This window comes from Pelobates fuscus, chromosome 13 (assembly GCF_036172605.1).
Source record: "Pelobates fuscus isolate aPelFus1 chromosome 13, aPelFus1.pri, whole genome shotgun sequence".
Lineage (NCBI taxonomy): Eukaryota > Metazoa > Chordata > Amphibia > Anura > Pelobatidae > Pelobates > Pelobates fuscus.
This window is the reverse complement of record NC_086329.1, coordinates 94,086,444-94,109,325: the sequence shown is the minus strand read 5'-3', so window position 1 is coordinate 94,109,325 and position 22,882 is coordinate 94,086,444. Positions and strand designations below refer to the sequence as shown.

At 41.4% G+C, this 22,882-nt stretch overlaps 1 protein-coding gene across 1 annotated transcript; it reads left to right on the top strand.

The window, feature by feature from the left end:
- The first annotated feature begins 188 nt into the window (after positions 1–188).
- Positions 189–14,819, top strand: SLC25A44 (solute carrier family 25 member 44). The gene is made up of 5 exons (XM_063440126.1): positions 189–276; positions 1,397–1,508; positions 8,057–8,715; positions 13,265–13,392; positions 13,980–14,819. The coding sequence occupies exons 3-5, from the start codon at positions 8,094–8,096 to the stop codon at positions 14,169–14,171; spliced, it is 942 nt and encodes a 313-aa protein (XP_063296196.1). The 5' UTR covers positions 189–276; positions 1,397–1,508; positions 8,057–8,093; the 3' UTR covers positions 14,172–14,819.
- The last annotated feature ends 8,063 nt before the right edge of the window (positions 14,820–22,882 follow it).

The window sequence follows — 22,882 nt, the reverse complement described above, 5'->3', positions numbered from 1 at the left end:
GTAACTCGTACTCAAAGCGCAACATGTTCACAAAAATCTGTAGAAATTACTGCAGGAGGGCCAGTGACGTCATTTGACCCCTTCCTTGCAAGGCAATGACCTCAGAGGGCCCTTTAAGAGAAGCCCCGCCCCCCGCGTGACGTCCCTGGCCCGCCATTGGCTGCTAGGGATCAGGCCCCCGACTTCCGGTACAGTGAGGCAGGTGGTGGAAGGAAGGTGTCCCCGGCAGAGACCAGCAGTGACCCGGATTGGGGCTTGTCTGAGGGATCCACAGAGGTACTGACAGGGGGGACACCAAATCCAGAGCATGGGGGGCTCTCTGTGCTGCTAACACTGGCAGGATCACAGGGACTTGGCAGGGAAGGGGGTTAACAGAGGGATGGGAGGATGGCTGGGACTGGCAGGGAAGGGGTTAACAGAGGGTGGCAGGGACTGGCAGGAAAGGGGTTAACAGAGGATGGCAGGGAAGGGGTTAACAGAGGGTGTGAGGATCACAGGGACTGGCAGGGAAGAGGTTAACAGAGGGTGGGAGGATCACAGGGACTGGCAGGGAAGAGGTTAACAGAGGGTGGGAGGATCACAGGGACTGGCAGGGAAGGGGTTAACAGAGGGTGGGAGGATCACAGGGACCGGCAGGGAAGGGGTTAACAGAGGGTTGGAGGATGGCAGGGAAGAGGTTAACATAGGGTGGGAGGATGGCAGGGACGAGGTTAACAGAGGGTGGGAGGATCATAGGGACTGGCAGGGAAGGAGTTAACAGAGGGATGGGAGGATGGCAGGGAAGGGGTTAACAGAGGGTGGGAGGATGGCAGGGAGGGGGTTAACAGGGTGGGAGGATCACAGGGACTGGCAGGGAAGGGGTTAACAGAGGGTGGGAGGATGGCAGGGAAGGGGTTAACAGAGGGTGGGAGGATGGCAGGGAAGGGGTTAACAGAGGGTGGGAGGATGGCATGGGGCTGGCAGGGAAGGGGTTAACAGAGGGATTGGAGAATCACAGGGACTGGCAGGGAAGTGGTTAACAGAGGGATGGGAGGATCACAAGGACTGGTAGGCAAGATAATGACAAGAGAAACATCTCAAATAAATGATTAAGGCGACTTTAGTAGAGAGGGTTTGCCAAAATGCTACATCTATAGTTAATTTCCTTATAGATCCGGCATCTCCTTTCTGTATCGCCCTGCTGGCAGTTACTAAGCTGTTTGTATAATGTGTCAAACTATTGGTAACCTTGTATTATAGCTAGTTTAGTTAATATTAAATGTAGATTATACAATAAAGATACACGCCTACCCTGCTTCATTTATCAGTGTCTCCATGATTGACAAAATGAGATCGTTGGTTACTTATATCTGCAGCATTTAAGGTCTAATTAATCATTTTCATCTCTTTCTATCAGATGCCAGAAGTCACTTTTCGAGTATTAATTCTCCAAATCTCCAACATGGCTCCACAGTGACCTGCTGAGCATGGCCTTCCCGGGGTGTCTAGGCTGCTGATAGCACACACTGGTAAGGTACAGTGATCTGTGTGTATGGCTGACCGAGTTCATGCTAAAATATTGTTTGTTCAAAACCCGTTGTATATTCATGGGTACATAACGATGATACCTCTATGATGGGAAATAAAATGCCATGAAAAAGGTTCTGGATGCATCATAATAGTTAATAATAAATGTGACCAGAACACAGACATTGGATTATTTTCCCATAAACACACATTGCTGTTATATAAATTACATTACATATCTAGGTTAGTGTAAATGGTAATAGTGTGTGTATATATATATATATATATATATATATATATAGTGTAGTATGTTAGAGTAATGTAGAGGTTAGTGTTAAGTGTTAGCAGTGTAAAGATCCAGTTCGGCCCAAGATTAGTGGGAGTTACAGTCCCAGGAGGCAGCTATTTCAGCTTCATTCATTACAATGGCTGAGTGCTGTGTGTGACTTTTATAATGCAATCACAGCGCAGGTTAAAGAGTGTATAAAGCTGCTGTGCTTTACTGTTGGATATGTGTTAGAGTATCTGGGGTCTATCTAAGCCCCTGCTGACTCTTTTACCAACTGCAAAAGGAAAAAATAATAAAATTAAAAAAGGGGGGGGGAGGGAGGGGAGGAGGAGAAGAACGAAAAAAAAAAAAAGACAGTTATGTGCCTTTTAAGCATTAAGTATTGGTAGATTAAATGATCATTAAACAAACAGTGGCTATGTGCGTAATACTGCAGGTGAGCAAACCCAAACATGCTAAACGGAGCGACAAGGTCCCCCGTGGTTCTCCAGGCAAGAGTCCTGTTTCAAGTGCTGGCGTACATAATGAGAGATAAAAAGGAGATGAGATAAGAATAGTCCTCAAGGTCCTGATGATTGATATCATCAGCCGATGCCTGGCGGGGATTGGTGGCGCCCCAGCGCAGTGCTCTCTTTCTCGGTAGTTCCATGTAGGCAGGTCGTGATGTTGCTGAGCTTGGATAATGCGCCCTTCTGCTCCATTTATGTGGTCACTGAGGCATAGGTGACCGGTGTGGTGCTCCGCGGTCTGAATGGGGCAGTGTTTGCTGGATCCCAGCTGTGGGTCGGGGTGGTGGGGGCACCGGGTCCCGCTTGTGGGAGTGAATCCTGAGATAGACCTAGAGTTCGCAGAAGGGCCGCTGCGTCTTGTATGCTGTATATTGGGTGTGTTTTTTCGCCATGTTGTACCAGGAGCAAGTGTGAGGACCGCCAGCGATACGGTATGTTGTTGCGCTGGAGTGTGGAGGTGAGAGGCCGCAGTGACCTGCGCCACGCCAGAGTGCCGCTGGACAGGTCGGCGTAGAAGGTTAATTTAGCATTTTCAAACTGGATGGGGGCTTTACCCCGGACGGCTGTGAGGACCGTCGATTTGTCAGTCCCGTTTTTAAAGGAAAGTATATTGTCCCTTGTGGCCACGTCTGGAGCCCCAGCGGGCTTTGGGATCCGGAAGAGAACCGTGGGCATGACGGCCTTGGCTTGGTCTGTGGGCAGTATGGTGGTCAGCAGACGTTTGATCGGGTGCGGTAGGTCAGCCTCTGGGATTCCCCTGACCTTTATATTGAGTCTCCGTCTTGCGTCTTCCTGGGCTGCGAAGCGCCGTTCATACAGCATATTTTGGTTGCGCAGGTCCCGCATGTCGTTTTGCAGTGAGGCGATAGTGCGCTGCTGTTCTTGGGATGATTCCTCCAATACAGTAATGCGGCCTGTCAGGCCCTTCAGCTCTCCCCTTAGTGGGGTGACATCCGCAAGGATGTTTGTTTGTAGGTCCGCTAGTAGGGTCTTTAACACCCCGGTGGTTACCAGGTCGGCGTCTGGGTCCTTCCTTGGTTTGTTGGGTTTTGCCCTCGGCATTGGGTCTGGGGCTAGGTGGCATTCATCTTCAGCTCCCTCTGAGCAGTCGTCTGAGAAATCCGAGCAGCCTCCGTGGAGCGCTGCCATATTGGATCCGCTCGGGCCGCAAGCTTGCCGCCACATATCCCCTGTTGTGAGTCCTGGAGCTCGTTTGTCCGGCAACTGTTTTTTTGTGTTTGCGTCCCATTAGGGCTTAAGGGGTTCCCGCTTTCAGTCAGTGGTTATTGGGGGTATTATCAGCCGTTTCTTAAGTTTATTTTCTCAGTTTTTTCTCGGAGCTCCTGAATCTTGCGTCTGCTTGCCTCTGCTGTCAGGCTCCGCCCCGCTGTGCATCGTGTTCTAAAACAGGATATGCCTGTTAAAATAACATTCCTATTTATCATCAAAAATCCAGCCTATAAATGGTATTTCTCCCTATTAAAATCAGGATTGAAGCATGTCTGCATGTTTGGTTTTTACTGTCATTGTTACACATTATGTCCCTGCCAATTAGCGCCTATTGTATTTGGACAGACCCCTTAATAGTTGGATTCAGGTTATCTTAGAATCTTCCTTCAGGGCAAAGTTCAGATACGACAGAGAGTCACTGACCTTACAGAGGAAACGTGCAGTTTATGGTCCTTGCTCATCCTGGGGTGTGAGGTTATTTACCTGCAGATAAAATGTAGCAATCCTACAACCATGCCCCAAACCCTTATATAGCTCTAAAGGGGGGACTTGTGTCAGTAGGACACTTACTAGATTACCAGGGCAGATCTGTGACATAATTCACTCCCTGGTAAGTGGTAAACAATGACATTTGAGAACACCCACCAGATGGATAGAACATCTAAGTAGAAAAAAGACCTCACGGGTCTTCACAAAAGTGAAAAATATACTTTGTATTTCAGACAGATAAGCATGTCAGCGGTTTGGACCTCCTGAACTGCTAATTATGAAGTGCACAATCTATATAGATCGAAATGTCAAAATACGAGAAAAGTGTAAATAGGATAGTAACTTACACACTAAATGCAACAACTCAAAGACTCAGGCTACTAAAGCAACCAAAAACAGTGTACCACCCCAATAAGAATACGCGTTCCCAGTGCAGAGAGAGAAAAGCCCCACCGTCACTGTAAATGCCATCACCCAAACAGTGCTTTCATATAGTCTAACTTTTATCATAATGTTCGTCAACGAGTGCAGTCTCTCTTTTAAACACTATTGCCTGATTAGTATCATTTGACGATGGTCTCAATATATAGATACATTGGTTACGTTTCAGTGTTTAGGCTAGGTGACCGGATACTCTTCTCTATTTTTGGCCTCCAGTTATATTTGTATGATAATATGTTTTGGTAAAGTAAGCTAGTAATCCCGAGGGGAACTAGCAAGTGTGCCTGGGGCGACCTTGCAGGGTATAACCCTCACAGACGTGTACCTTAATAATGTTTTGTAAACGTTTGTTTTAAATGAAAGTATCGTTCATGTGATAGCATTTACTGTGACTGTGGAGCATTTCTCTCTCTCCACTGGGATCGCTTATTCTTATTGGGGCATGTGACGAACAGGACTGTAACGTTGTCCCATGTTTTGCCAAAGATGCCAGTGACCATAGCCATGTTCCCCTATTGCTATATGTGCAAAGCATAATTCTAGAGGTAAAGCTGTCTCTCCAGGGTTACATTGTGTCCCAGTAAATGAATCAGAGACAATGGTTGATGGTTAACCCCCTTTGCAGGCACACCCTCTGTACACAATTAGGGAGACCAAGTGGGGTCTGTTAATTAGATTTATTGTTTCCCCATGTCTGGAATTACCTACCTGTACCTAATATCTTCTGTTAATTAGGGTTTGATCATTTTAATAACATTACCTGTCATTTGATGTACCTGTAATTTAATTAGCTGTGTTATATTAGGATCTATATTGTTTGAGGTTTACCATGTTCAAATTTATTTAATGTCCTCCTGGGTCTCTCATTTCCCTGATTGGTCACTGTTTGTGAACTGCTATATATTCTGTATATAAAGTGTGTTTGTGATTTAATAAGAAGTAGCTTGTGTGTCTCCTGAGGCATCCAGGTATATTGCGGTTTGTCGTCCTCTATAGAGTAGTTATTTATAGGGAATTGTCATTGGACTAGATAGAATATCCTATAGGAACCGTAGCTATCAGTGCAGTATATCCTGCATTGCCGGTGGATCAAAGAATCAAAGTACCGGGTGTTAGCGGTTAACTGTGCAGGTTAGCAAAAGAAACCCACGGGTAATACCGTTCCTGAATTACTACGCCTTCTGTAACAGACAAGCAAGGGCCTTATTGTCACAGGGTGTTTCTGTGGGGAAGTTTTTTGTGGTACACACTTTTTTTTTATTTGCTTATCTCGGTCACTATAGTAACCCGAGTTTCCCGGTTGTTGCATTTTGCACCTATCATATTTTGACCTTTTTATAAATATTGTGCACTTTATAATTAGCAGCTGTTATGAGACATTACCGGGGGGAGGTCCGAAACGTTGACATGCTTATCTGTCTGAAAGCACAGGGGCATAAACTTATTGAGCAAGATGAATTGCTGTCAAGTGTGATCGCATCCAGGATCATGTTTTTTGAAATATATATTTATTTATTTATTTTAATTGAGCAACAATTTAGTTAGTTCTCCTACCAGTTTTGCCATGACAGACATTCTTTAGAAAATTAGATTTTTTTTTATTTTTTTTTATGTGGTAAAACAGGTTCTACATTTTCTGCATTATCAAAGCTAGGATAAGTTTACTGCATACTGTTAATATCCGTAGCATTAGAAAGGTGTAACTCTAAACTGATTAACACTTTTAAAGGAAAACTATGGGGTCAGGCGTACAAACGTGTATTCCTAACCCTATAGTGTTAAAAACCCATGTTAGATGGCTGCCCCCACCTCCCCTTCCCCCTTAAAAGGAATAAAAAAAATCACCTTTTTTTTTTCCACGTCGTGTGATTCCTCCGGTGCTGCTCTGCCACCTTGGCTGAGATCATCAGAATTGACTCTCACCCAATCAAATTCTCTTAGGAAAGCATTGGGAGGCTATTGCACATGCACAGCAAAACCAGCACTAATCCGTATCTTCTCATAACGATGCATTGAATGTACATTGTGCAGCACTGACCCAGGAAGCAACTCTAGTGGTAGTCTTAGTGACTGCCACTGGAGGTGTCCCTAGGCAACAATGTAAACACTATCTTTTTCTCTGAAAGGCAGTGTTTACATTAAAATTCCTTTAGGGACATGCTATACACACCAGAACAGCTACATTTAGCTATAGTTGGTCTGGTTACCATAGTAGTTTTAAAGAGCTATATGATGAAAAATTCCAAGTGTCTAAGAGGCAGCAGATAACATCTTGAGCGTAATGCTGTGTGAAACTCAAACTTGCTGTTATCGTTTTATCATTTCCTATTTAAATCAAACAACATTTCATAGAACCCGATGGAATATGTTTTAGCTAATTTAGATCTTGTGCAACGTGTGTTTCAAGTATACATAACGAATCCATTGCCCTGGAGCCCTGCATGACTAACCAGACATGCAGGGGAAGAACAAGTTGGGCACGTTGTTACACAAAGCCTTCAATAAAATGAGTATTTACTGGAAGCACATGTGATCACCATACTTTAAGGTGACACTTCTCTCCTTACTCAGTCTAAATGCAGTTACTTTAATGCATAAAAAGTAAAAACCTGTTTCTCTTGTTCGTTAACTTCCCATATCTATTGGAGTGTTTGTTCTGAGATCAAGCAGGTTTTAAGCTCGAGTTAGGTGTGGTGTAATTAGAAATCTACTTTAAGTTTTAACTTGCAAAAAGATCTGTAAGGAGCCTGACCTCTATTGGTAGCATTAAAGTACTATGCGTGCATGTGTTTTGTAATATTTTTCATTAGTCTGCAGGGGACCACAGGCTTCCATAGTTATTATTCAATATGCCCTTAGAAAGTGGTTTGGTTAATACCTGAATCAAGGAATGGTTGTGAGAACCACTGCACCACCAAGGACTTCTCGTGTTCCTTGGATAATTAATGAGCAGGAATATTGGATTGACAGAGAACCGAACACACACTGACCATTCACAACATTAAAACCACAGACAGGTGAAGTGAATAACATTGATTATATCGTTACAATGGCACCATGTCAAGGGGTGGGATATATTGGACTGGAAGTGTAGTCAGTTCTTGAATTTCATGTTTTGAAAGCAGTAAAATAGGCAAGCGAACAGATCTGAGTTACTTTGACATAGGCCAAATAGTAATGCCTAAACATCTGGGTCAGAGCATCTCCAAAACTGCAAGTCTTATGGGGGTGTTCCCAGTATGCAGTAGCTGGTACCTCCTACCAAGCGTGGTGCAAGGAAGGACAACTGGTATTAGGGCACCAAAGGCTCGTTAATGCATGTGGGGAGCGAAAGCTAGCCCATCTGGTCCAATCAGAGGAGCCCCTCTATCTCAAATTGCTGAAAACATAATGCTGCCCATTACAGAAAGGTGTCACAATACACAGTGAAACGTAGTTTGCTACGTAACTGACCCCTGTCTTCTGCTAAAAGCTCCTTCAGATGTGGCTGATCCGTGTATGTATCTCAAGTCTCTCTTTGTTTACTGTGCAATTTTTAGAATGAGTATTGAATTTTTAATGAAGAATAATGTAAAATCTTATCTCGCTGCAGGCGGAAGGTTCACCTCATCCCTGGGCCTTCTAGAGCCATGGAGGATAAACGGAACATCCAGATTATAGAATGGGAGCATCTAGACAAGAAAAAGTTCTATGTCTTTGGTGTCTGCATGACTATGGCTATCCGGGTGAGTGTCTACCCCTTCACTCTCATCCGGACTCGCCTGCAGGTGCAGAAGGGGAAAAGTCTCTACAATGGGACATTTGATGCCTTTGTGAAAATACTACGGTCAGAGGGACTTGCTGGATTTTACAGGGGTTTCCTGGTAAACACTTTTACCCTGATCTCTGGACAATGCTATGTGACCACCTACGAACTCACCCGGAAGTATGTGTCTGGATACAGCAGCAACAACACAGTAAAGTCCCTGGTGGCGGGAGGCTCTGCATCTCTGGTGGCACAAAGCATCACAGTTCCCATCGATGTGATATCGCAGCACCTCATGATGCAGAGAAAAGGAGAAAGCATGGGACGGTTTCGGATTCGCGTGGCAGAACGCAAGCAGACATTGGCTTTTGGCCAGACCAAGGATATTATTGTTCAGATCTGCAAAGCCGATGGGCTGAGAGGATTCTACAGAGGTTACATTGCTTCTCTTCTCACCTACATCCCGAACAGTGCGGTATGGTGGCCCTTCTACCACTTTTATGCAGGTAGGTTAGCAAGAATATCTACATGTTGAATTTAACTTCAGAGAAGTTGTGGTTTAAAGCGAAACCCTCAGTCGTTTTTTCACAGCTCAATTATTAACAAATTGCCATTTTAGTTTAACCCATTAAAGGAACAAACTTAAAGGACCACTCTAGTGCCAGGAAAACATACTCGTTTTCCTGGCACTAGAGTGCCCTGAGGGTGCCCCCACCCTCAGGGACCCCCTCCCGCCCGGCTCTGGAAAGGGGAAAGTGTTTAAAACTTACCTTTTTCCAGCGGTGGGCGGAGAGCTCTCCTCCTCCGATCCTCCTCTTCTCCTCCCCGTCGGCTGAATGCGCACGCGCGGCAAGAGCTGCGCGCGCATTCAGCCGGTCACATAGGAAAGCATTCATAATGCTTTCCTATGGACGCTCGCGTGCTCTCACTGTGATTTTCACAGTGAGAATCACGCAAGCGCCTCTAGCGGCTGTCAGTGAGACAGCCACTAGAGGAAATAGGGGAAGGCTTAACCCATTCATAAACATAGCAGTTTCTCTGAAACTGCTATGTTTATGAAAAAATGGGTTAACCCTAGAAGGACCTGGCACCCAGACCACTTCATTAAGCTGAAGTGGTCTGGGTGCCTAGAGTGGTCCTTTAATCTGTTGTTTTTTCACTTAAAAGGACATTATAAGCATCCAGACCACTTCAGCTCATTGGGTGCACTGTCCCTATTGCACTTAGTGCTGCATTGTAATACATTATAGTTCCAGATAAGCTGCAATCTTTACATTGCAGCTCTAAGTCTGTCCACAGTGGCTGTCTACCAGAAGGTGCTTCCTGGATCCTAACGGACTTTTTGTCCGGTAACTGACGCTGGATGTCCTCGCGCTCTGCGTGAGGACAACCAGCGTCCGCTGTTTCCACATAGGAAAGCATTGATTCAGTGATTTCTTTTATGGTCTAATGCTCCATATGGCCTGCTTGTTGAGGCATGTTGGAGGAGGCAGAGCCGTGATCCAGCGCGCAGAAACATCGGCGTTGGGATCAGGTAAGTAAATGATACAATAATACAGCTCTGTATTCCACGCACTCTACTATCCCTTTAAGGCCCAAAGCAATTTTTGCTGTGTGTGTGTGTTCATTCGCAATTTCCATCTCTCATTTACTGTAGCAACACCTATTATATACTGTTTTAGTAAGGAACAAAAAAGCACTGTAATTTGATGTGACCTATACATTTATAAATTCTCATCGATTAGAAATACAATACACATGAATGCAACAACAAAAAATGAAAAACAAAACCTTTTTAAACAGTTTGGGCAATAATTATGTGTGCATAATTAGTGCAGCTTAAGAAAAGTAATTCAAAATGAATTAATTTGTCCTGATTTACATAAGTGTCATTTCATGTGTCCTATTGTAATAAAATTATCTTAAAGGACCACTCTAGGCACCCAGACCACTTCAGCTTAATGAGGTGGTCTGGGTGCCAGGTCCTTCTAGGGTTAACCCATTTTTTCATAAACATAGCAGTTTCAGAGAAACTGCTATGTTTGTGAATGGGTTAAGCCTTCCCCCTATGTCCTCTAGTGGCTGTCTCATTGACAGCCGCTAGAGGCGCTTGCGTGCTTCTCACTGTGATTTTCACAGTGAGAGCACGCCAGCGTCCATAGGAAAGCATTGAGAATGCTTTCCTATGTGACCGGCTGAATGCGCGCGCAGCTCTTGCCGCGCGTGCGCATTCAGCCGACGGGGAGGAGAAGAGGAGGAGAGCAGGAGGAGATCTCTCCGCCCAGCGCTGGGAAAAGGTAAGTTTTTACCCCTTTCCAGAGCCGGGCAGGAGTGGGTCCCTGAGGGTGGGGGCACCCTCAGGGCACTCTAGTGCCAGGAAAACGAGTGTTTTCCTGGCACTAGAGTGGTCCTTTAAATGAACATATTGGTGTTAGGAATACAAAGATGTAACACTAGCCGCACCTACTCACCACTTTGTAAATGGTTAAATAACCCTTCAATCACTTACCTGATTCCAGCGCCAATGTCCCTCGGTACTGGGTCACAGTCCACCTCATCTGATTGGGGGGGGGGGGGGCGGGGACCTATGGCGCATGGAGGTGAGTACATTAGGCCTTCCCCATAGGAAAGCATTGCCATTTAAATTCCTGATTGAGCTATGCTCTGTTTGCAAGTGAGCACTGCAGTTGGGGGCCTCTAAGTCTGATCTCAGCTGATAGGGGTCGAAAGATACCAGAGGTTCTTTTGTACCCACAGGCATTTACCCCTGCTGGTACCTGTACTGCATGACGGTCTATGCCGTGACTGCTCATTAAAGCCCTACACTGCATCACCGCATAGACCATCATGTGGACCTTAAGTATTTAAAATATTACTTTTTTTTTTATATTAACATTTTATTCCAGATGGTCAAGATAGTACCTGGCATAACATGTAAATCAAACACTCCTCTTGACGTTTTCTGCTCACCCAATTAACATGAATAGCTTTACCTCTTTCACTACCAAAAACTAGTATAAATGTATATGCTTCAGTAGCTGTTTTTGGAGCAAGGAAGAGAACCATCCTTAGCAGAAAATGTAATTTTCTCTGTACCCGTAACAGAAAATGCAAGTAGACTTATCTCTACTGGGCAGATAATGCCTGAAAACCAAACCTAGAGTTACCTGCTAAAGGGTGAATTGCAAGTCAAAATAAATCCATTTTTTCCCCAAAAAAACTATTGTGCCCTATGTTTTGAATTTCACTAACAATTCACCCTTTAGTGAATGATGTTTTATGATTCAGACTAGATGGTGACCAATTGGTAGATCCCCAGATATTGTAGAACAAAAATGCCCGTGGTGTTTTCGCCAACCTTTAGCATGGCAAACGTTATGGAAGCTGTAATTTTAAATATCTCATGGGTGTATATTTTGGCCACCCCTGATTTAGACTGTTTTGTGGGAATAGTATAAAGTGTTTGGTAGCAAACTAAAATCCCACGAACGTTAGAGATACTGTATACAAGTCAGCTATATAAACATTTGAAGAAAAAAAAAAAGGGACACTATACAGGAACTAGAACAACTACAGCTTAATGTGTAACGATTATAATCATTCCCTTCAGGCTTTTTGCAGTAAACATGGTCTTTACATAGAATTTGCAGTGTTTACATTAAGGATCGACCGATTATCGGTTTGCCTGATATTATCGGCCGAAATTCCGGATTTTGACAAATATTGGTTTCGCCCACTATTGATACGGATATTGCCCATAATGTGAAAGGCGGTGGTGGCCCAGTGCATGCAGGGCCGGCGCGTCCATAAAGCTATGAAGGCACAACAAATCGAGTGACCGGCAGGAACAAAGCGCACAGCGCTCCCCCTACCAGGCACTTCCTCTCAGTCAGGCCGGGTACAGAAAACTGAAGCTCCTGTACCGCGGTTCGCTCTGTGCGGCCACACTACAAGAGGTCATGAGGCACACCAGGACAACTGAGGGGGAGACACACTAAAGGGCAGGGATGGAGAGAGAAACACTAATGGGTGGGGAGGGGACCACTAAGAGACGGAGAGGACCACAAAGGGGCAACGGGGGTTGACACTAAAGGACAGGGAGGGAGGTGAGGGGAGAGGAACACGCAGGGATGGGAGGGGGGGGGGGGGGGGGAACACTAAATATTCTTGAAAACAACTCTGACTGACCTGTATATTTTGTGCATTTACCACTTAAAAAAAAAATTTGCAAAAAAATAATTAAATAAACATGTTCAGTTAACAGTATATTTGTGTAGAAATTGTTTCTTTTTTCAAAACGGTAAATGTCCAGAATATCGGCCATCAGCCTGAAAGTTCACAGATTATCGGTATCGGCTCTCAAAAATCAATATCGGTCGATCCCTAGTTTACATTACCACTTAGGGATACCTCCACTGGCCGCTCCTCATATAGCTACCAGGTGCTTCTGGGGCAGTGCTGCACAGTGTGACTGACATTCAGTGTCTCCACCCTCTGCGCAGAGACACAGAACTTTCCTCATAGAGATGCATTGATTCAATGTGTTTGCCTTGTGCCCGCTCTGCCCATGATCTGTTTCCTTGACACTCTCAGACAATTCAATGCTCTCCCATGTGAAAGCATTGTAATTGGCTTTAATAAACACTTCTGATGATGTCAGCCAAGCAGACAGATCAGTGTCAGAACCAGCAGCAGGCTGGAATAAAAGTAAGATTTGTACTAATTTTAGGGGGGCCATGGGGGCTAGATAGTGTGTTTATAACACTAAAGGGTCAGGAATATATGTTTATTCCTGACCCTACCGTGTTCCTTTAATAAACATGGAAATACAGTTTTATTCTGCCTTAGTACGTCTACAGTTAGTGGTTGTCAGATGTTATATTGCAGCTATATCTACCGAGTGTGTTGTGGGAAGCTAGTTGCTCTGACAAAGTTATGTAATTGGTGTTTGTTTTTGTTTTTTTTGCTAAGGAAATAGAGAAATCGATACCATAATTAAGGTACCGTTGGGTGTAGTGTCCATTGTAATTTACTGTATGCTACTATTTCTCGTAGAACAATTGTCTCGCCTGTCGCCAAATGATTGCCCACACCTCCTTCTCCAAGCCATATCCGGACCACTGGCGGCAGCTACAGCATCCACCATTACCAACCCAATGGATGTTATAAGAGCGCGTGTGCAGGTAACTGGCTGAGTACTACTTTTAGAATAGTTTAAATGTTCTATTTGTACATTTTATAAGACTGGGGTAAGACAAATAATATACCAATAGAGGGTTAGAGAACATGTTTCTCAACCAGCACATATAACAGCCACTCAATCAAGTTTATAATATACTCTAATTGACTTCTCTAGACCTCCTGGCTGCTGTGATTACATACAAGTCAAAGCAGCGTTTCTTTTAAAACCAAACAATAAATCCTTTTCTGATTCATCTTAAGCATGAAAGTAATAGTCTTCTTAAAGGAGTCTTTCAGAACTGGCCTCCTAGGATTGGATACTACCAAGAGATTGTTAGGGAATAGTTGGAAGAACCTGGAACTCTTGTTGCTCTTCAACAACTCACCAAGAACCACTGTTTGTATGATAAATCTAAATGTTAATGTGCCGGTTTTAGAAACAATTCAGATTAAATTTGCAACAGAACATATGGAAGGACTCGTAATATATTGCCATTAGTATCTTTATAAAGAAGTGTTCTCTCCGGTTAAGATTGGGCTGGCATGGTTTTGACGAGTTTTATCTCACTCTGTTACTCATTTATTTTAGGTTGAAGGCAAAAGTTCCATTATTGGCACCTTCAAACAACTGATGGCAGAAGAAGGACCATGGGGTCTAACTAAAGGTCTTTCCGCCCGCATCATTTCAGCCACACCTTCCACCATTGTCATCGTTGTGGGTTATGAGACACTAAAGAAGATTAGCCTTCGCCCAGAGCTGGTAGATTCAAGACATTGGTGAAACTGTCCCTACAACCAAGGGGCAGATGGTGGGGCATGACATTTTTTGGGTGGCTTTTATACATTTCTGAAAGAAGACATCATGGAATGGAAACCACTAGACATGTCTGAAGAATGTCTAACCCCCACCCACCAGTGTTCGAAAAATGGTGTATATAGATATAAATGTATGTGGTTAATGCACATGGTTATCAACTGTGTATTTACGGTTGTGACGGACAGTTTTGAAGACTCGTGGTGGTTCACCTACTTTTGCTGCTGGATTAATGTTGGAGCAAACAAACCCTTTAAGAACACAAGAAAATAAGGTGTAATTTACGGTAAACCGAGTCTCGGTACATCCATTCTCTTGTGTGACATACATGCATCATGTACATCACGTGACTCCTACCTTATCCGATTCCTAGCCCGATTTTGGGATATGTCTGCCCCCAACACACACGTTTTAAAGAAAGAGATTAAAATATGTGTGGGTTTTTTTTAAATATAATTTTAACATGAAATTAGATCTGTTTATTTAATTGCCAAAATGTTGGGAGTGTTTACAAGTCCGTGCTTGTTTTGTATAGAACAGAAAATAACTTTTTTTTATGTAACTGTAAATGTGCTCCCTCTGTTAAAATGAATTAACTGATTTATATGTTTTTTTTTTTTTTTGTTTTTTTTTTAATTAAGCTTTTTCTGTGTTTTGTTCTCCTGTCTATCATGTGACGTGTTGGCCAAAAAGGTCGTGTTAATCTTTAATTAATGTTAATCTGGTCACAAGGTTATTGTCCTGACTTTGTAGCCTTTAGAAAATTGAAATTGTAAACTAAAATAATTGTCCCCCTTTCTGATTTTCTAATGAACGACAACATGCATATTTTAATATACATATAAATATTATCAGAGACTTTCTCAGGATGTTTCAAGTCCTACCGCAAATTATTGTGAATTCCAATGTATCTGTTCTGTTAATTAACACTGGACCTCCGAGACAGAGATATTATAGACATGTGTCAGTAAAGGGATTGAAATATAGAGTCGTGTTTTTAATCCTAGGGATTTACTCCATTTGCCTCCCCTTTCTGATGCAATTTAACCCTTTGTTTGATTTGCACAATAAATCCTTTCCTATAGGCCAATGCTGGCTTAACTTTAAAATTGCAGATTTGTTTTATTTTCCCACAATACAGACATTTTATTGATTCATTTTTGGGGGTGGCTTGTTACTGCTTACGGATTATTTTTTTAATTGACTTTTTTTTTTCTTGTCTCACTTCAGCGAAAATTCCTTAATAGAATTGTTTACACATGCGCAACAGAGTGTCAACAAAAACTAAACGTGCCTGCGTGTGTTTTCTGGGTTACATTTTTCTGATGCTTAGTTGAGCTTTTAAGATCTTAAAGGGACACAATGGTCACCAGAACAACTACAGCCTATTCATTTTGTTCTGGTGAGTAGAATCATTACCTTCAGGCTTTTTGCTGTAAACACCGTCTTTTCAGAGAAAATGCAGTGTTTACATTACAGCCTAGTGATAACTTCACTGGCCACTCCTCAGATGGCTGTTAGAGATCCTTCCTGGGTCATGGCTGCCTAAAATGCATCCAAACATTCAGTATCTCCTCCCTCTGCATGCAGACACTGAACTTTCCTCATAGAGATTCATTGATTCAATTCATCTCTATGAGGAGATGCTGATTGGCCAGGGCTGTGTTTAAATCATGCTGGCTTTGCCCCTGATCTGCCTCTTTGTCAGTCTCAGCCATTCCTATGGGGAAGCACTGTGATTGGATCAGGTCACCACTTTTGATGATGTCAGCAGACAGCTTGTTTTTCTGAGGCAAACAGCATGCAGAGTTACAGCTTCAGGCTTGAATACAAGTAAGATTTTACTGTTTTTAGGGAGGCACGAGGGGGACAAGGTGGCTAGATGGTGGTTTTAACCCTATAGGGTCAGGAATACATGTTTATGTTCCTGACCCTATAGTGCTCCTTTAATTAAAACAGTCTTATTTAGGAGTAAGTTTTCATTAATCTGTTGTTTTATGGTATTTTAATAGGATCATACATATCCCTTTTTCCAATTCCTATTGACCCAGCCACCATATCCTTTCATGAAGATATTTTGCTGCTTATTATAAGCAAGGGAGTCTGCAAACATTTAAATAGCTCCCAACATATTTCAAACCATTTTACAATTTTAAAAATTGGGAAATTAAAGGGACAATGTAGGTACAATAACCATTTCATCTCATTGAATTGGTTATATCACCTGGAGTCCGATGACACTGTCCCTCTGTTCAACTTTCTATGAAACTTTGTGTTTTCGGGCATATTTCTTACTCTTGTTGGATCCACTGTTGCCATTAGCCTGCCTTCGGGGGCACGATCCTCCCTCTTTACACTGCTTCTGTTTGGGAATCCTGCTATGGTTTCCCCACGTTTGACACAGCCCCCCAGGGTAATGCTGAGGTGCTGGCTTCATTGCCAGCTTATCAAATGGAGAGCCAGGTGCTCCGATCAGTCTTCTTATACTGTGCTTCTTCGTTAGTGAATCGCTGGAGTAAGTCCTGGTATTGCTGGAATGTTGAGATGTTTATAAAAGTCATAAGGACTTTCATGTTGCAAAATGAGGTTTGAAATGATAGTCACTGAAACCGTATCCTGCGAGATTGTGCCAACAAGCATATATGTTCAATAAGCTCCTCACCCTATATGGGGAACATGGAAGAAGCTTTAAAAAAAAAAAAAAGGTGCAAATAGGTGCGAATTCTACTGGCAAAAAAGTAATTTGTCTGGTCTTCATTGTACATGGGGATTATGTAAGGAACACACACAAACACATTGAAGCTGGCCCAGAGAATATCCTGTAGACATGTTCTCATTCAAACATTGGCATAGAATCTATGCCAATAGCCTGTCGGCAAGGAGAGATGGTGAGTACAATTTTAACTGCGGTTAGCCCCTGAAAACACCACATCTACATGGTTACATAGCAGAAAAGGAGACTCCGATTTCAACCTTTCTCCCATTTGTTTTGTCTGTTAATCCAAAAGAAGGGAAAAAACCCAGTTTGAGACGCTTCCCCTTTTGCAACACGAGGAACACATTTCTACTTGACCCTAGAATGGTAGTCTGAGATCTCCTTGGATCAAAAAGCTATTACTCCACAAACTAAAAATATGTAGATTCTTTTTTGCAAGTATTTATCCAATTGCTGTTTAAACATCTGTATGGACTCTGATAAAACCACCTCTTAAGGCAGAGAATTCCACATCCTTATTGTCCTTACTGTAAAAGAAACACTTTCCTTTGCCTTTCACTTCCACCTGTTTATCCTGTATTTTTACTATGTTTTCCATTCGCTGTTTAGTAAATAGGCCTCTGGTCTGCCAACATTTTTAAATAGTGTGAATTACCTATGGACTTCTCTTTTGTGTGCAATTTTGACAAAAAAAAGCAGAACATAATTTGCTGCTAAGTCTTCCTATTGCAATAACTGATGGCTAAATCCATCTTTCGGCTCAACTTGCAATAGGTGGGTACCGGTTAGCAGAAGTTTCAAGAGCTCAATAACCTTAGCCGCTCTGGATATCCAGTGGCAGAGAAAACCCCATAGGAAAGCAATAAGGCAATGCTTTCATATGGGGAAGGCCTAACGTGCGTGCATCGCCCGCCCCAAATGCGCATTAGGTCCCCCCTTTGGTTGAGGTCAGAAGGAGGCGGAGCGCGATCTTGCGCAAAGGGACCTTGGCACAGGAATCGGGTAATAAAAAGTTATTTAACCCTTTACACCGCCAGGCGAGGCTAGAAACACAATGTTAGGAATACATCTTTGTACTCCTAACACCAAAGTGTTCCTTTAAGAAGCAGAGGAAACACATGTGCCCTTGTGGCTCCGGCAGAGAGGCTTTGCGAAGCTTTTGATTGGTGACCGCCTTGCGGGGAAAGAGGGGTGGGCTTGCAAAGGATGCAAACAGCAGGTATGCAGCTTTTGCATTCTGTTATTATTCATATACTTGCAACCGGAGCATGTAGGAAAAAAAAAAAAAAAACTACATGAATGCTTTCTTGAGGTTATATCTACTAAATAGTTATTTTTTTTTTAAAAAATTCAGTGGCATGTTTCTTTAATTAAAATGGAGAGGGCTTCCTTGGACCCTAGTCAACCCAAAGGAACAAGGTGGAAATTTAGATTAATGCACACAGGCTGTACACAATTCATCTATGAGAGCCCCTAACAGACCATGTGCAGTAAGGCATTGAACTATATCAGAGGATCAGGAGATTCTGCTGAAAATTTCCCAGGAGGGAGCAAAGCCATAATGTGTGTATATGCACTCTTGGCCCCATTGCAAGGAGAGGAACTATATGCAAAGTGTCCATGGACGTAAACACCATTCTATTTCCATGGCTCATATGCACAGACAGTAAAATGACAGTAGTATGCTCTAGGGATGTGCATGGGCAAAAAAATTGGTTTGGCGGTTCGGTTCCCTCTCCTGTTTTGCCACTTTTCAGAACTCCGAAGCAATTCGGGATTTCGGCACTGCCAGTTCGGTTCGGTTCTTCCGAAATTCGGCACTTGGGAAATTTGGCAATTCGGAAACATCCGAATTGCCGAAATTCGTCCGAATTTAGATTCGAAGCAAAACAAATTGCACATGTCTAGTATGCCCCCAATAAAAGGGTATGAAATCAAGATTGACGGGAGGTATGGGCCAGAGTGAGACAACACGTGTCACTAGTGACCTATGGTGTACAGAAACCGTGCGGGCCAGCCTGACGCAAATGTGAACTGCGTTGACAGGGACACTTACCTACAGCTAGTCTATCCATATTCAGAGATCTGCAGAAATGCCCTGCATTGACATTATTGAGCCCATATCGTAGAAATGAGAGTAGAAAGGCCTGAAAGCGAAGCCATCAGTTGTTTAATGGTCAAAATGGAGGAATTGTGTGCAAGATTACAGTGAGGGTGGGTGTAGAGCCCTTCAAATGCTTGGTGCACAAGTGTTTTTAAAGACGCACTGCAATTGGGATTTTGGGGGACTATATGTGGTAAAGTTGGGAGGAATTTTTTAGGCTTATTTAAGCCTAAAATTGCATAATTCAGCCAAACCTCTATTTTAAGTTTGTTTCTGATGTATTCTGACCTATACTTTCACAGTTAAGTTTAGTAAATAATACATTCAGTGAATAAAACCCTGTTGTAGGGTGTGCACAAAGCCGGCTAGGACTGCCAGATTTGCCAATTTGTTTTTGGCGTTTGTGGGAATTGACAAAATGTGACACCGTAATAATCTCTGCGGTTTGTCAAGTTTTGGCAATTTAGTCGTGACCGTAACACAAGCAAGTCCCTACTTTGACGTATTTTAATTGCGTTGGAATTCCAATCCAGTCAACTCGAGTATTTCCAAAAGATTTTATCATTATAAAATGTAACGGGTCAGGGAGAGCATATTGAATGTGTGACGTACATGTCTCAGAGGTGCTTTAGAATAGTGGGAATTATAGTCCTGAGTCTTTAAAAATTGTGCTGTGGACAAAATTGGTGCTATATAAATAAAAATAAATTATAATATTCTGCTCTTACAACCACAATACTGGATTAAATCCACAACATCCGCAGCGCCAAAAGTTGCCCACCCCTGATTTATGGATTTTAAAATATAAAAATATATGAAACAGTGAGATCCTGTTATATTACACCATACAGTGTGTGTATATTTATTATGTCAGGTATATCAGTGTATACAGTGTGTGTATATTTATTATGTCAGGTATATCAGTGTATACAGTGTGTGTATATTTATTATGTCAGGTATATCAGTGTATACAGTGTGTGTATATTTATTATGTCAGGTATATCAGTGTATACAGTGTGTGTATATTTATTATGTCAGGTATAGCAGTGTATACTGTGTGTGTGTATTTATTATGTCAGGTATAGCAGTGTATGTATATTTATTATGTCAGGTGTAGCAGTGTATACAGTGTGTGTATATTTATTATGTCAGGTATAGCAGTGTATACTGTGTGTGTATATTTATTATGTCAGGTATAGCAGTGTATACTGTGTGTGTGTATATTTATTATGTCAGGTATAGCAGTGTATACTGTGTGTGTGTATATTTATTATGTCAGGTATAGCAGTGTATACTGTGTGTATATTTATTATGTCAGGTATAGCAGTGTATACTGTGTGTGTATATTTATTATGTCAGGTGTAGCAGTGTATACTGTGTGTGTATATTATTATGTCAGGTATAGCAGTGTATACTGTGTGTGTATATTATTATGTCAGGTATATCAGTGTATACAGTGTGTGTATATTTATTATGTCAGGTATAGCAGTGTATGTATATTTATTATGTCAGGTGTAGCAGTGTATACAGTGTGTGTATATTTATTATGTCAGGTATAGCAGTGTATACTGTGTGTGTATATTTATTATGTCAGGTATAGCAGTGTATACTGTGTGTGTGTATATTTATTATGTCAGGTATAGCAGTGTATACTGTGTGTGTGTATATTTATTATGTCAGGTATAGCAGTGTATACTGTGTGTATATTTATTATGTCAGGTATAGCAGTGTATACTGTGTGTGTATATTTATTATGTCAGGTGTAGCAGTGTATACTGTGTGTGTATATTATTATGTCAGGTATAGCAGTGTATACTGTGTGTGTATATTATTATGTCAGGTATAGCAGTGTATTCTGTGTGTGTATATTATTATGTCAGGTGTAGCAGTGTATACTGTGTGTGTATATTATTATGTCAGGTATAGCAGTGTATACTGTGTGTGTATATTATTATGTCAGGTGTAGGAGTGTATACAGTTTGTGTATATTTATTATGTCAGGTATATCAGTGTATACTGTGTATATTTATTATATCAGGTATATCAGTGTATACCGTGTGTGTATATTTATTATGTCAGGTATATCAGTGTATACTGTGTATATTTATTATATCAGGTATATCAGTGTATACTGTGTGTGTATATTTATTATGTCATGTATATCAGTGTATACAGTGTGTGTATATTTATTATATCAGGTATATCAGTGTATACCGTGTGTGTATATTTATTATGTCAGGTATATCAGTGTATACAGTGTGTGTATATTATGTCAGGTATATCAGTGTATACAGTGTGTGTATATTTATTATGTCAGGTATATCAGTGTATACTGTGTGTGTATATTTATTATGTCATGTATATCAGTGTATACAGTGTGTGTATATTTATTATATCAGGTATATCAGTGTATACCGTGTGTGTATATTTATTATGTCAGGTATATCAGTGTATACAGTGTGTGTATATTATGTCAGGTATATCAGTGTATACAGTGTGTGTATATTTATTATGTCAGGTATAGCAGTGTATACAGTGTGTGTATATTTATTATGTCAGGTATATCAGTGTATACCGTGTGTGTATATTTATTATGTCAGGTATATCAGTGTATACAGTGTGTGTATATTTATTATGTCAGGTATATCAGTGTATACAGTGTGTGTATATTTATTATGTCAGGTATATCAGTGTATACAGTGTGTGTATATTTATTATGTCAGGTATATCAGTGTATACAGTGTGTGTATATTTATTATGTCAGGTATATCAGTGTATACAGTGTGTGTATATTTATTATGTCAGGTATAGCAGTGTATACTGTGTGTGTGTATTTATTATGTCAGGTATAGCAGTGTATGTATATTTATTATGTCAGGTGTAGCAGTGTATACAGTGTGTGTATATTTATTATGTCAGGTATAGCAGTGTATACTGTGTGTGTATATTTATTATGTCAGGTATAGCAGTGTATACTGTGTGTGTGTATATTTATTATGTCAGGTATAGCAGTGTATACTGTGTGTGTGTATATTTATTATGTCAGGTATAGCAGTGTATACTGTGTGTATATTTATTATGTCAGGTATAGCAGTGTATACTGTGTGTGTATATTTATTATGTCAGGTGTAGCAGTGTATACTGTGTGTGTATATTATTATGTCAGGTATAGCAGTGTATACTGTGTGTGTATATTATTATGTCAGGTATATCAGTGTATACAGTGTGTGTATATTTATTATGTCAGGTATAGCAGTGTATGTATATTTATTATGTCAGGTGTAGCAGTGTATACAGTGTGTGTATATTTATTATGTCAGGTATAGCAGTGTATACTGTGTGTGTATATTTATTATGTCAGGTATAGCAGTGTATACTGTGTGTGTGTATATTTATTATGTCAGGTATAGCAGTGTATACTGTGTGTGTGTATATTTATTATGTCAGGTATAGCAGTGTATACTGTGTGTATATTTATTATGTCAGGTATAGCAGTGTATACTGTGTGTGTATATTTATTATGTCAGGTGTAGCAGTGTATACTGTGTGTGTATATTATTATGTCAGGTATAGCAGTGTATACTGTGTGTGTATATTATTATGTCAGGTATAGCAGTGTATTCTGTGTGTGTATATTATTATGTCAGGTGTAGCAGTGTATACTGTGTGTGTATATTATTATGTCAGGTATAGCAGTGTATACTGTGTGTGTATATTATTATGTCAGGTGTAGGAGTGTATACAGTTTGTGTATATTTATTATGTCAGGTATATCAGTGTATACTGTGTATATTTATTATATCAGGTATATCAGTGTATACCGTGTGTGTATATTTATTATGTCAGGTATATCAGTGT